This window comes from Trachinotus anak, unplaced genomic scaffold (genome assembly GCF_046630095.1).
Source record: "Trachinotus anak isolate AG129_WGS33_773 ecotype Australia unplaced genomic scaffold, CSIRO_AGI_Tana_v1 ptg000014l, whole genome shotgun sequence".
Lineage (NCBI taxonomy): Eukaryota > Metazoa > Chordata > Actinopteri > Carangiformes > Carangidae > Trachinotus > Trachinotus anak.
The window spans coordinates 20,511,005-20,525,298 of record NW_027273865.1 but is presented as its reverse complement, the minus strand read 5'-3'; the positions used below and the strand labels follow the sequence as shown (position 1 = coordinate 20,525,298).

The 14,294-nt window shown below is 43.5% G+C and overlaps 2 protein-coding genes across 2 annotated transcripts in view; one reads left to right on the top strand and one right to left on the bottom strand.

Annotated features, from left to right (window-relative positions):
• scn2b (sodium channel, voltage-gated, type II, beta) overlaps positions 1 to 14,294 on the bottom strand; it is a 357,779-nt gene that overhangs the window by 303,112 nt on the left and 40,373 nt on the right. The gene's annotated exons all lie outside the window — the stretch shown is intronic.
• slitrk3a (SLIT and NTRK-like family, member 3a) lies at positions 2,985 to 8,902 on the top strand. The gene is made up of 3 exons (XM_071496948.1): positions 2,985 to 3,343; positions 4,031 to 4,118; positions 6,029 to 8,902. The coding sequence occupies exon 3, from the start codon at positions 6,087 to 6,089 to the stop codon at positions 8,799 to 8,801; it is 2,715 nt and encodes a 904-aa protein (XP_071353049.1). The 5' UTR covers positions 2,985 to 3,343; positions 4,031 to 4,118; positions 6,029 to 6,086; the 3' UTR covers positions 8,802 to 8,902.

Sequence of the window (14,294 nt, the reverse complement as noted above, 5' to 3'; positions counted from 1 at the left end):
TGCAGCTGCGGTTGAGCAGTATTGACAGCCATTTCCTCCCTCGTCGGTTGCCGTGCTATTTGCTGTCCATGATGACAGAGTTGTCACTGATGTCCCTTCATCATGCTGCAATGACCTTAAAATGTCACTGATGACTGAGTTGGCTTTAATGCCCATTGCCACATCCAGACATCTCGGTTTAACATTTTTACTGTCCTTTTCTTTTATCTTTCTTCTTCAAATCAGTGTTAAAAATAAATGATAAATCTCAACATCTCGCCCAAGAGTGGGGAGAAGATTCTTCCATCTTTTGTGGCCTTTCCTTTGTCCCATTTTCATACCCCTCACTCCTTTTATTTGAGGTTCATCTTGTTCTTATTGAATGTGCTGTTTTCCAGTGTTGTTTTCCTCTAAGTCCTTCAATGGAAATGGAAAGAAAAAGTTCATTTGTACAGTATTGCTTTCTAAAAGTTCAGTTTTTTTTTGTCCTCTTCAAAATAACCAATATGCCAGTAACAAACACAATTCATACAAGCTGTTTTCTGTCACCAGGGTTAGTGTTTAGACAACAAAAACTGCTTCGTTATGGTTATGAAAAAGACTATGGTTAAAAGAAACTGTTGATTGTTGATAGGATATAGGATGCATGTGTTTTGATTTATTATTTTTATTGCATTAATTATTAAATAAGTGCTTCAAAGCCCTACAACTATGCAATTAAACTCCTCAAGACTTGATCTATTAATGTTATACCAATGCTTTTTTTTCCTTTTTTTTTTGTCACCCACTCCAAGTTTTTTATTTTATAGCGAGGCCGACTGTTTTGGCATGATTTCTGAATGATAATCTTTGGCTTATTATTACTTCGTTGTGACAAACTCTGGCCAATCCATGTCCTGTGAGTGAGCTGAATGAGGGGTTTGTCGTGGCCTCGTGTCAGTCTGCCTGACACTAGCTGACAGGCTGAAGGGGTGAATGATGGCTTTTCATAAAGAAGAATGGCAGTTTTACAGACCACCAGCTGCTCCTAAACACTCTTCTCCAACCTCCCATCCACTGCTTATGTGTGGCTCGCGCAGTATATTCTTGTGTGTATGGGCTCAGGCTTAGGCTGCATGTATCTGCATTGTATTGCACTGTAAACTAATCTGTTCTTATGATTTTAGGACTTATTATTCTAGCAATATATATACTCATTCATTTTATTATAGAGTTAGGATTATAGAAGATGGATCTGGGACACATGCACTGTCACTGATTCAGATCTGAAATAAATGAAAATATTAATAGAAAAGTCTCCTGACCCCCATAAAACAACATGTAGGACGGCAACAACAGGACAGATTCATTTATTTCCTATATGGCCAGATGATGGGAGCCTCCCCTGAGCTCATCATTTAGGCTAGCCTATTTCCATCCATCATGACATGTAAAGTGGTAAATCGCAACAGGGATAAAGGTTTACCTGTCTAATGCTACTGCAGGAACATTTTAAAAATAATCCTAAATGTCAGCGAAGTCTGTGTGTGTGTGTGTGTGTGTGTGTGTGTGTGTGTGTGTGTGTGTGTGTGTGTGTGTGTGTGGGGTGGGGGGTGTGGGGGGGGCACCAGGCCTTGAGCTGCTCCCGTGGGTGCCCCCACAAAAAGATTTATTTCTCATAAATAATCACAGTGACAGCACTTTGCACACCCTGATGCCACCAAATCTCCTAAGTAAACAGTTTCAGAATGTCAGAGTTTAGTTAGCCATCATCGGTTTTTGTTGCTCCCTTGTGCTCAACTGTTGAAGGATCTCCTGAGAAATGTGGAAAAAAGCCTTAGGCCAGGCTTAGACAACATACTCTGACTTTAAGACAGTTACTATTCCAGCAGCCTTATACCATAGTTTTGCTGTAATGATGGCTCAAAGTGGCAACATTTCAGGTTGTGTGTTAATATTAAATCAGAGGGATTTCAACTCCCCACTGCAATCAGCCCCCCTCCTTGCAGAGCTGCATGAACTGGAAATCGTGATGGTGTCTCAGTTGCTTGTGAGCTGTGGCTCGGCGTGCTGCTCACAACATGGGCTTGTGTTGCCCGCTGGAGGCGAGGCGGGGGAAGGCACGCAAACGCAAGGGAAGGATGAAGCGCTCCGTATTTCCCTGTCTCTCCCCCGCTCGCTGGAGATAGTCGCGGCCACCCTCTTCGTCTCCACAGCGGAGAGAGGAGGTGTCGGCAGGGTAAGGGGGGGGGGGGCACCGCCACATTTTGCGCGCCCAACTGCAGCCGAGTAAATTACCCACAGTGAAGGGATTGAGTTTCATTGTGGTTGTTTTTTATTGCATAATTCTCAATAATAACAATAATGATAATAAAGAAAGATCACGTGGAGAGAGAGAGAGAGAGAGAGAGAGAGAGAGAGAGAGAGAGAGAGAGAGAGAGAGAGAGAGAGAGAGAGAGAGAGAGAGAGAGAGAGGCCTTGTGTCCTGATTGTCATCCACAGGTCTGGAAGTCTAACCCACACGGCTCAGCGCGCTCCCCGACACTTATTTATTTATTTCCTCTTGATGCGCGCCCCCTCTGCGAAAGCCAGATCGCTCCTCACTCTCTCCTCTCTTCACTTCGTTTCCTCTCCTCCTCTCGACAGCATCCAGAACTATAGCGCAACCGTCCCCATCACTCTTTTTTCCTCCCCTCCTCCTCTTTCTCTCACCGCCAGATCTCTCTCCTCTGCGTCTCTCACCCCTTCGCCCCCCTGCGCCTCACCCCTACTCCATCTCCCCAGCTCAGTCCCTCATTCCTCTGACGCACGGCAGAGAAACGGACCCGAAGAAAGAAAGACAGGAAAAAAAGAAAGAAAACCAGCAGCTGACCCTACCGCCGATATGATCCACAGACTCTTGCTATTGCTGCACCGGCCGGAGACACGGCCCTGAGGCCGAGAGGAGAACACTCTCACCCGGCTGCACTGCTGTTGAGCGCTCGCCCGGGAGGCGGCGGCGGCGGCGGCGGAGGAGGAGAAGAAGGAGGAGGAGGAGGAGGTGGAGGAGAGGGGAGGAAGAGGAAGCGGACGGGCACAAGTCGAGGACTTGCATTTTAAGCAAACTGCTTAGGAAAAAAAAAAAGCAGACGAGAAAGAAGGAGAGAGAGTCATAGTCATCGGAGAGCGAGAGTGGGAGAGATTGCATTCCTATCACGTCTTTATTTCTCTCCTCTCCTCTCTTTTGCTTCAACCACTGAGAGAGAGTGAGAGAGGGAGAGATAGAGAGAGAGAGAGAGGGGGGGGGGAGAGAGGAAAGAGAGAACGAGCAAGGGAGAGATCTAACAAGATTCAAACTAGTGGTCTTTTTTTCCCCGATGCTTTCCAATCGCAGAACGAAACTAAGGTGAGTGGTTGTTTGCCTGTGCGTGAGTGTTTCTTAAGGGAAATGTATGCAGATGGGAGCATGAGTGTGTGTGTGTGTGTGTGTGTGTGTGCGTGTGTGTGTGTGACTGTATGCTTATTGGTGTCTGCATAGCAATGGACTTCAAAAAGGGACAACAAGCTCTCTGCATATATCGAGGACAAGGGATCACAGGCAGTCGACTGATCAATAGTCGTTTGTTTTTTGTATCCCCCGTTTTCCTGCCAATGTCACGACGAAAGGCTACTGCATTATGCTTGGCATGTATTTCAATAAACGCTCTGCTCTCTCCGCGGTGTTGACAGCGAGGTTATTTTGGGGGGGGTTTTCAGTAGATTTACAACAGGATTCTCACCGTTTTGGTCAGATTGGAGCTTGTTACATGCCATCGCAACTTAAGTTTGGTATGAATTCAAGATGAAGGTCTTTTAATAGGTCGTTTTTGAAAATGCCACTGACCGCGGGCGGCACTTTTAATTCCAGTAAGTATCGAGGGCTGTGGAGAATCTCCCCTGCTTCGTTTTTGAGTCCGTGGCTCATTCACATGCGCATCTCTTCCCTCTCTCCCTCCTCAGTGCCCTGCTCTCCCTTTCCATCTCTCCCTCTCCGTTTGCTCCTGTCTCTCTCTAACAGCTCGGTCACCCTCATTTCTCGTTCTCTCCCTCACAGCCCGGCATCGGACGGTGAGCGGGACGCACCGGGGAACAACAGGACACGCCGCAGGAGGATATGTGAAGTTGGAATCCCACTAAACTAAGTACGTATATCTCCCGATTTGATACACCCCATGGGAATATAATATAGCACGAATAATTTTTCAATTGATTTAAAATGTCGTTATTACTTTTTTTGACATCGCATCTGCGCTTTTTGATCTCTAACATGGAAGCGGAATCAATAAACCCTGGAGGATTACGCATGGAGAGAGAAATGAAAACACTGAATTTTGCAGCGACGAGATCGTGTTAAAGGATCTTCTTTTTCCCTGGTGCGTTTTTTCCTGTCACGTCTTTTTTGGGGGGATTACAATACAGGTCATTTTTCCTCCTTTTTTTTTCTTTTTTTCCTTTCACTTGGCTTTTGGTTTCAGCACCATGGACAGCGGCTCTGCTCCGGCAGACGGTCCCAGCGCATCTCCTCTGGATTTCCAGCACCCAGTTAGAAAGGATAACGCACTTTGTGTGTGTGTGTGTGTGTGTGTGTGTGTGTGTGTGTGTGTGTGTGTGTGTGTGTGTGTGTGTGTGAGTGAGAGAGAGAGAGAGAAGTCACAACCTACAGAAAAGACATTCAGAGGCTATGTGAACGCGTGTTTGTGTGCGTGCACGGGTCTTGACTTTCACCCACTTAACACCATGGAGATACTGAACGGATCTCCGATCAGCCCATTTTCCTTTTTTTGTTTTCCTTATACAGATAAAATAGAGGCCTTTACGACCTTGAGCATTATCACTACTTTTCGTCATTCCTCCTTTCTTTATATATATTATTCTTTCTGTTAGGCCGACCGGATCTACTCAATCACATCCTCATAACTGAGCTTCGCCCACTGCGCTTTTCACTTGCACCGTTGCTCGTCTAATCCTCAAATGGCATCAACAACTAGGAAAGCCAGAAAAAGTACTAATAGTATTTTTGGGGGGGCAAATTACAGGTTCAGTTACAACGAATAATTCGACACTTTTCCCTATTTATTGGGTTTATCTGCTGGGATTTAACCCAAGAAAATGCCGAGGGCAAATAATCCAAGCTCTGTCATACTCTGCATATCAGAATCAGCGGAACATTTGGATTATTTTTCATTTTTACGCCTTATTTTTGACATCTTCACACTGCTAAATTCTGTCTTTGCATTTTCTGCAGCCTGAGTGGTACTGTTTGCATAACATTTACCTATTTGTTTAATCAGATCTCCATGACTCATAGAGGAGAATATATAAATATGCTGAGACTCAATTTAACGAGATGGATGTTCAGCAAGTCCCTCAACAGTCCTCATCTCGTCCCACTAATGGTCACCAAGCTGACACCTATTCTGTGCCCGTCCTCTTTCTGCCTTAGACCATCATGCACCTACTCTCATTTCCACCGCGCATTTCTGGACTCTCATTTACCGAAAGAGGGATTGAGGTCCCTGTTATGTAATAAATACAGCAGAGGGACTGTCTCTCCTTACCAGTAACCTCACCCACCTGCTCTTTCCTTCGTTTCTTCATGGCAATAAGCATCTCTGGGGTGATTTATTGCAACCTTACCAGCATTTCTGCTGAATAATAAATGACATTTCCACCGATATAGTGATGGAACACGTCAGTGAAGGGATTTGTTTGTGTTGCTGGGTATCATTACCCATCCAAGAGTGCTGGGCTTATTTTTTTATTTAAAATACCCAGCAGAACTGCAACATCTAAAGTAGTCTCAATGTAATTCTATTATTAATTGGTATTCATTTCAAAGCCGTCTTCCATTCTACTGAAACTAATGCACTCTTCCTCTCTCTGCTCTCTCCTCTCTGCCTGTCTCTCTCACCTCAAACTTCACTTTGTGATGGTGTGTGCGTACCTGTGTGCGTGTGTGTGTGCGCGTATGTGTGTGTGTGCGTGTGTGTGTGTGTGTAATCATAACACCCATTCCCTCCTTCCTTTCCATTCTTTCTGTTCTTTATTGCAGTGCTGTGAAGTGGCTCTGTCCCTGGAGCCGAGACTTCATCCCCTTGGTGTCAGTGAGGATGCTGTGGGTTACCTTGCTGAGCACCATAGCCTTAGGATGGACCACCCCGATCCCACTACTAGAGGACTCCGAGGAGATCGACGAGCCCTGCTTCGAGCCCTGCTACTGCGAAGTCAAAGAGGGCATTTTCCATGTCCACTGTGACAGTAAAGGATTTACAAATGTCAGCCAGATCTCACAGATATGGAGCCGGCCCTTCAAGCTCAACCTGCAGAGAAACTCCATGAGGAAGCTCTATTTTAACAGCTTCCTCCATCTCAACAATGCCATATCCATTAATCTGGGTAATAACGCCTTGCAAGATATCCATGCTGGAGCGTTCAATGGCTTAGGAATACTCAAACGGCTGTTCCTACATGAAAACAAATTAGAAGTTTTCCGGAATGACACTTTTCTGGGGTTGGAGGGTTTAGAGTATCTCCAGGCGGACTACAATGTTATCAAAAGGATTGAAAGTGGTGCATTCAGGCACCTTCACAAATTGAGAGTGCTCATACTGAATGACAATCTGATCCCTGTGCTCCCAAATTATCTTTTCCGGTCTGTGTCACTCACACATCTGGACCTCAGAGGAAACAGACTAAAGACATTGCCTTATAAGGGCACGTTGGAGTATGTTGGGAGGAGCCTAATGGAAATCCAGCTGGAGGAAAATCCCTGGAACTGTGTGTGTGAGATTGTCCAGTTAAAAACATGGCTAGAGAGAATCCCTTATACAGCTTTGGTTGGTGAGATCACATGCGAGTACCCATTCCACTTACACGGGAAAGACTTAAGGGAAATCAAGCGCAGTGAGCTCTGTCCACTACTCTCCGATGCAGAGATTGAGGCCAAGCTGGCAATTCCCCGGGTCCCATTTAGCAATGAGAACACATGGCCTACTAAACCTTCCTCCATGCTCTCTTCCTTTCACAACACAGCATCTTCTGTGGAATACAAGGAAAGAGTTGTCAAGCCTACCAAACGACCTCGGCCCACAAAGAACCCCCCAACCCCTCGTAGCATCTATCCAGGCATCAACCAACCCCCTGTTGCTGGCTACCAAACAAGGCCTCCCATCCCCATAATTTGTCCAGCTGGATGTATTTGCAACCTTCACATCAATGACCTAGGTCTAACAGTGAACTGTAAAGAGAAAGGCTTTCACAACATCTCTGAGCTCCTGCCTCGGCCCCTCAATGCCAAGAAATTGTATCTCAGTGGGAACCTAATACAGAAAATTTACCGTTCTGATTTCTGGAATTTCTCAAGTTTGGATTTACTGCATTTAGGGAATAATCGGATATCCTATGTCCAAGAGGGCGCCTTTATTAACCTGCCAAACTTGAAAAGTTTATATCTGAATGGGAATGACATTGAGAGGCTCACACCTGGGATGTTCCGGGGGCTTCAGATGTTGAGTTATCTTTACTTTGAGTATAATGTCATCCGTGAGATACAACCTAACTCATTTTCCTTAATGCCAAATCTCCAGCTGGTTTTCCTCAATGACAATCTGCTACGCTCCCTCCCCACTGATGCCTTTGCTGGCACCAATCTTGCACGCCTGAACCTCCGCAACAACTACTTCTTTTCCCTACCCGTGCGTGGTGTTCTGGAGCATCTGACCTCCATTGTCCAGATTGATCTCCATCAGAACCCCTGGGACTGCTCCTGTGATATCATCCCCCTCAAACAGTGGCTGGAAAAGCTCTCCTCTGTCATCGTGGTTGGTGATGTCATCTGCAAGACACCCGAGTTTGCTTTTGGGAAGGACCTGCGTTCACTGGAGGTTGAGGTCATCTGTCCTGAGCTCAAGTATTCTTCAGGTCCTTCGCCAGCCTTGCCTGGTGGGGATGACCTCACCACGGGCAGTTCTGACATGGGGGAGGCAAATGGGAGAGGAGCTGTCCCACTATCTGTCCTCATCCTCAGCCTACTCATCCTCTTTATCGCTGCTGTTTTTGTCGCTGCTGGGCTTTTCGCTTTTGTTCTCCGTCGCAGGAAGAAGCTACCCTTCCGGAAACGATCTGAGGTAGATCTGACAGGAATCCAGATGCAGTGTAGGATTTTTGAGGACCCACCAAGGCAGAGTAGTGCCGGTAACACTGGCACACCGGAGAAATCGACGCCCAGTATGCACACACACACTCACACTAGTCACACACATGCCCATGGTCACGTTTATGATTACATCCCCCACCCTGTGACTCAGATGTGTAACAACCCCATCTATAAGCCTAGAGAGGGGGAGATAGCACAGGAAGACAGAGCGCAGTTTTCAGAGAAGAAAGACAATGGCAGCAGTAGCAACAGTAACTACAGAACCTTGTTGGAGAAAGAGAGAGAGTGGACCTTGGCAGTCTCCAACTCTCAACTCAACACCATCGTCACAGTCAACCACACCACGGCTGACATGGCAGGATTTCATGAGAATGGAGGGCTCTGCCCTACAGTGATTGACAGTCAGAGGCCCACGCCGACAGTGGGCTTTGTAGACTGTTTGTATGGGACAGTACCCAAACTAAAGGACATGCATGTGGCGCATGCACACCCACCAGGCATGCAGTACCCTGATTTACAGCAGGATGCACGGCTGAAGGAGACATTGCTTTTCACGGCGGGGAAAGGCTGCTACCCCGACCCGTCCCAAAGTGATTACCTCGAGTTAAGGGCCAAACTTCAAACCAAGCCGGATTACCTCGAAGTCTTGGAAAAATCTTACCGGTTTTAACATCTGTAGCCCACGGAGAAAAAAAGCGACAAAAAAAAAAAACAAACAAAAAAACAAAACAAAACAAAACACAAAGTCAACACATTCACTTTGCCACCCTCAGACAAAATCACCCAAAATCAATAGTGAAAAATAAACTTGAAAAAGAGCATGATATAAAATAAAATATTATATTACAGTTACAACGTTCCCCCCCAAATCACTTTGGAGGCGAGGCCATTCTCAGATATTTCAATGAAGTGCCTTTTTTTCAGAGTAGCCAGCAAAGTCAACAACCGTTATTTTTATAATATATAAATATCTCTATATGCCCAAGAGGAAGCAAAAGAGGAATGAGAGGGGCACCGGGGAATAAAACACACAAAACATCCTAAAATACAATTGTCACTGAAACCCCTTTTTATGGAGTTACCATGACGTGCAAGATACACGGGAGCTGGACGTCTCCCTGACTTGGTGGTTTTCTTTCTGTCTCTTTTACCCCTGACTAGGATGTACAAACACCCGGAGGCCGTGCACATAAAGTTTGCAGGAAATGAATGAAAGAGAGAGAAAAAAATACATATATTAAAATGAACTGCAGTTTGCTGCATGCACTCGCTTCAGTGCGGGAAGCGAGGGGATTTACTCAGAACTATCACATCACATTATGAACAGAGATACTGCAACGCATTTACAGTTCAGTGTTCTATTTAATTTTTATATCTTATTAATATGGTTATTACTATTAATGAGGACTTCTGTCTATATCAGGGTGCTTCTCGTAAAAAGGACGCGCCGACGCACGGATGGTAAAACATTTGTGAATATTATTATAAGACAATACTCAAGGTTTTCTGGATATTTCCACGCACTTTGTTAAGACCCCCCCCCCCTCCCCCATTGCTTCTGGATTCCCCATTGTCACCCACTAACGGCTTTGTAGGAGGCACTTTTAATGTTTTCTCTCTCACAAAGATTTGAAGAAAAATGTGCATATATTTATTCTGTAATTTCAGTGAAGAATTTAATTGTAAAGGTAATGTTAAATCAATGTATAGTGATTATGCGTCTGGTATAGCCTTCTTAATAAAAACAAAGTCTTCAATCAATTGATGAAAGGGTTGATGCCACGGGAACCTGTGTGTGGAGCGTTACTGAAAGGCTGTGTATTTGGTGTCTTGTTAAAATGGCATGTTGAAGATGTGGCCACCATCATGCGATAATGCTCCTGGAGATGGAAGAATAGCTACTGAACCAATAGAGTGCTAGACAGAAATGTAGTGGAGGGCAATAACATTGAAATTTAGTTCAGCTCCTCATTATTTTCAGATTAGCATCAAATCAAATAACAGAAAAGAGTGATGAAAGGGCAAACAGGAAGTTATTTTTCTGGAAAATATCATGGTTTTTTTGTCCATCGGTAGTTTGTCCTATGATCTTCACCTGTTGGATATCGTGGCATGCAATTTGTATCTGCCACTACATTATTGGTGTCATCCAAAGGTAAAAGATACAGAAAACACAATGCCAGAGCAAATCAAGTGGTTGCTGCTGGTTTTGAAATGGATGATGAGAGAGGATATACCAAATCATTGAGGCACGCTGTGATTTTCATTATCTAAACAGGTACTGCTGATTTAGGCTAATAAACAGTAACTGAGAACTTGATTGGAAGAACCTCTTTGCAGTTGCGCATCCAATTTTTGACTCCCTCTGAAGCAGCAGTGTGGGTTCACTCCACTGGGGGGCGATAAAAGGCGCTCAGATCCATTAAGAATTTATCAGACTGGATGCATTTAGAATTAAATGCACAAATTGTTTATGCTAAGAGGTCAGCAAGTCTCATATTAAATATGCATTATTTTCAAAATATGTATATATAAAACCTTCAACTGGTATAAGATAATTTTATTCATTTCAGTGCAATTTCATCTGCTCTGTCCTTTCACTTTCAATCATCTTGAAAATGGCAGAATAAAGCAGGTAACTACAGCTGTGTCAACAAAATTACACCTTTTTTTTTAAGAGAACAATCTCAAAAGATGCTTTTACATTGTTTTTTTACATTTTAAATTGGCATTTTTGGATTTTGCCTTTTTTTGCATTGAAATCCCCAGTGTTAACTTAATTGTCTCCTCCCCCCACAGCAATCATCATTTGCTTTTTTTTTTTTTTTTCTCTTGTGCTGTGGCATTTTTCATATTTCCCTATCCTAGCCTGATTCTGTTTTGGGACCAAATAGACAAAAAAAAAACAAGGTTGAGGCAGCTGTGTAGTAGCTGTGTCGTATATAGTATTGCAGGTATTGACACATCATCATCATCTCAGCGCTATTTCTTTTTCTTTACTAAGGTGAAATTTTTAATTTGGGAAAAATACAATGCGATCTTGATGTCTATAAATGTGTGATTATCTATGGAAAGGAGGGTGCATTTGTTTTGTTTTAAAATCCGCATGATATCCAATTTACTTTGATTTCAATAGGTTTACTAGGAGTGGTGATCCTCAGTTGAAATTGGGTGTTATAGTTTCTCATATATGTCAACGTACACTAAGTGAAAGATATGTAGCAAACCACATATTTCCCTGTTAAATGGGAAACCCCCTTAGTTAGTCTAGAACAGTCATGTCCATTGTAGATCATCAATGATCCGGTCAATAAGCTTATCATACAGATCATGTTAACTTGTGTTGTATTCATTGTTTGTTTTTTTGACAGTTATTGTTGCTCAAATGAGTGGAGTTCACCTTCATATAAAGCTTTTGTAATCATGGTAGCATTATGTCAAGGCTCTTTGTTTTCTTCTGGAAGAAAGTTTCACACTGCTGTACCACCATGTTCTTCTGCCCCACCTCATTTGTCTGCTCTTTTTTTTTTTTTTTTTTTAAACTTTCACACTTATACACTCACACATGCACACAAACACACACACATACAGACATGTACACACATACACACATAGAGCCTTCCTTTCCCTGACCAAGAGGTTAGACTTTATGGTCAGCATTTTCAGTGTGCACTCAGTTTGATTAAAAACATAATGCATTACTCTCTTAACCCCAACCCCCACCATCACCCCCAACTACCCAAATGAATAAATAAATAAAGTTTTGGGATCATTGATGATCTTGCTATAGTCCCATATCTTGGCAACCTTTTATTCTCTACCCCCCATCATCCACCCACGGTAATATTTCACAAATGAGTGCTGGGCTTTGTCCCATTATACCCTGCTGAGTGGTTTTATCCCAATAAATCCTCTTGTTATCCTGCACTAATATCTCCAAGTGATTTCATACTTTGGTAAAATGTTAGATACAGGCAACTGAAGGGATTGAAGGTTGGCTAAATGTTTCGTTTTTGTATGAATATGTACACATGCACCGCTTGTTTGAATCTGTCTCTATTGTGCAAGTGATATTTGAATTTCACAGTGGAGTTAACCTTTCCTTCCACGTCTCTCTTGAGGCTTGTACGCTGGCAAGACTTCAGCACGGTAAATGCAGCGTGTCTGTCTTTCTGTCCTTGGCTTTCTCCATCTCTCTCCTGCCAAGGTTGGCTTTTTTTAATGTTTTTCTGTCCCTCTATCTATCTCCCTCTATACTTGTAGTATGTCTGTCTCTGTGGCCTAACGCTGAGTTTGCATTGTGACATATTGTGTTTCTCTATTCTTGCGCTGGGCTTTGGCTGGTGTTACAGATTCCCTTATGCATAGGTCAGTTCAGCTTCCGAAGTCTTGATTCTAACCATTTTAACAACTTTAAAGTATGTTGAAAGCAATTCCTCAGAGATGTTGCCTGTCTTTGCACTTATGAAGGTTTCATTTTTCTCAATTTTTAATCCTCCAGACCGTCCTGTAACTTCTATGGAGGCAAAATATCTACCGTGGCTTTCTTGTCCTCACCATTTAATACCCTATACTTGCAGTATTTGAATGAAATCCACATACTCTAAACAGCTGTGTCATGCATCTCCAAGACCACTTCAAGGTATATATTGTGTTTGATTGATGGCGGTTGATTAAGTACTGGTACAGTTACACTGATCAAGCAACACTGACAGTAACTTGCTATGCTGTAAATGCTCTGCAGGGCTTTTCTCTGAAGTTGATTTTTCCCTGTTTGCAGTTGAGTTTAATAGTAAGAATGCTTTGCACACTTTCCTTCAGGCCTTTATCTAAAAGTCTTATTAGAACATAATGCAGAATATAATGCAGCAACGCATGCTTATTAACACACACGTAATGACACATAATTCTGTATCAATTGCCTGATTTAAACCTTAACCATGACATAGCTGTTTCAAATTAGCTCCTTTAGGAGATATGAGATACCATAAGCCAATTAGAAAAGCTTCTGTAGACTCTCACACCAGCTCAGGATTCACTCTAGCCATTGGCTGTCAATAACTACGAATGCATATTTTTGTGTTGAGTTGAGGTTGTAACATGGTTATGACGTGTGTGACTTGCAGGTACACTTTTTTTTAGGTCGTCCCCAGAGACGTGGTTTCATGTGTGTTATATTTTCCTCCTCTCCTCTGGTATTTTTGCTCAGTATATTTTTGGGCCTCTGGTTGTTGATTGGCTGGTGTGTGCCTGCACTGCATAGTGAAAGGTTGCTGAAAGTTGTCAGTGCACATATGCGTGTCTATGTGTGTGTGTGTGTGTGTGTGTGTGTGTGTGTGTGTGTGTGTGTGTGTGTGTATGTGTGTTTGCATTACAGACAGATGGACAGACTGATAGATAGATTTGTGGTGGCTGTGCTCTTGTTTTTCTGTGCTCTACCAGTGTTTGCTTGTTGATAGGTATTTGAGAGTCTCAATTAGGCCCGATATGACGTCCAATGGCGACAGAGATTGAATAGCAAGTGGAATAAAACATTGATAGGAGGGAGAGCACAGACAAGTAGCTTAGGGAAGGGTGAGAGAACATGGAATTGTCAGGAGAGAACTGTGGAGGACGTGCCACTTAGAGAAAGTCAGGATTCTTTTTGCTCTTTTGTACCTGAAAGAAGCTGTAATTATCCAATAAACCAAACGGAGAGTTTGAAGCAGAAAGAGCATGTTATGGAGTGACTGGGAGAGGGCTGTGACCACCTACATTTTGCATTATGTGTGTCTATGTGTGTACATGTTTGTGGTGTGTGGTATTCTCTCTCCATTTGGGAAACAGGGAATTATCTCCAGTTTGCTGAAAAAGCCAATCTGTCTCTGACCGTGGTGCTGAAGCTGCAGAATACTGCAGGTGCTGCATACAAAAAGGCATGTTCTACTTTTTGTGCATTCATGTGTGTTTGTGTGTGGTGGGAGATGCAGTAAAGACTGTCTTGCCTGTGTGTGCATTTGTCTAGGAGCCTATCTGATGGCTCCACTAACTTATGGTGCTGTGTATATGGGCGTGCAAAGATAGCATCCAGCCAGGGCTGTACTTATGTGAAAGGAGAGTGCAGTTCTTCCTGCTATATATTATATGCACTACATTTACTACTGGTGCCTTACTGCATACTGCA

Excerpts from the sequence above, each read along its gene's own strand:
- slitrk3a (XM_071496948.1), top strand. The coding sequence starts at position 6,087 with ATGCTGTGGGTTACCTTGCTGAGCACCATAGCCTTAGGATGGACCACC.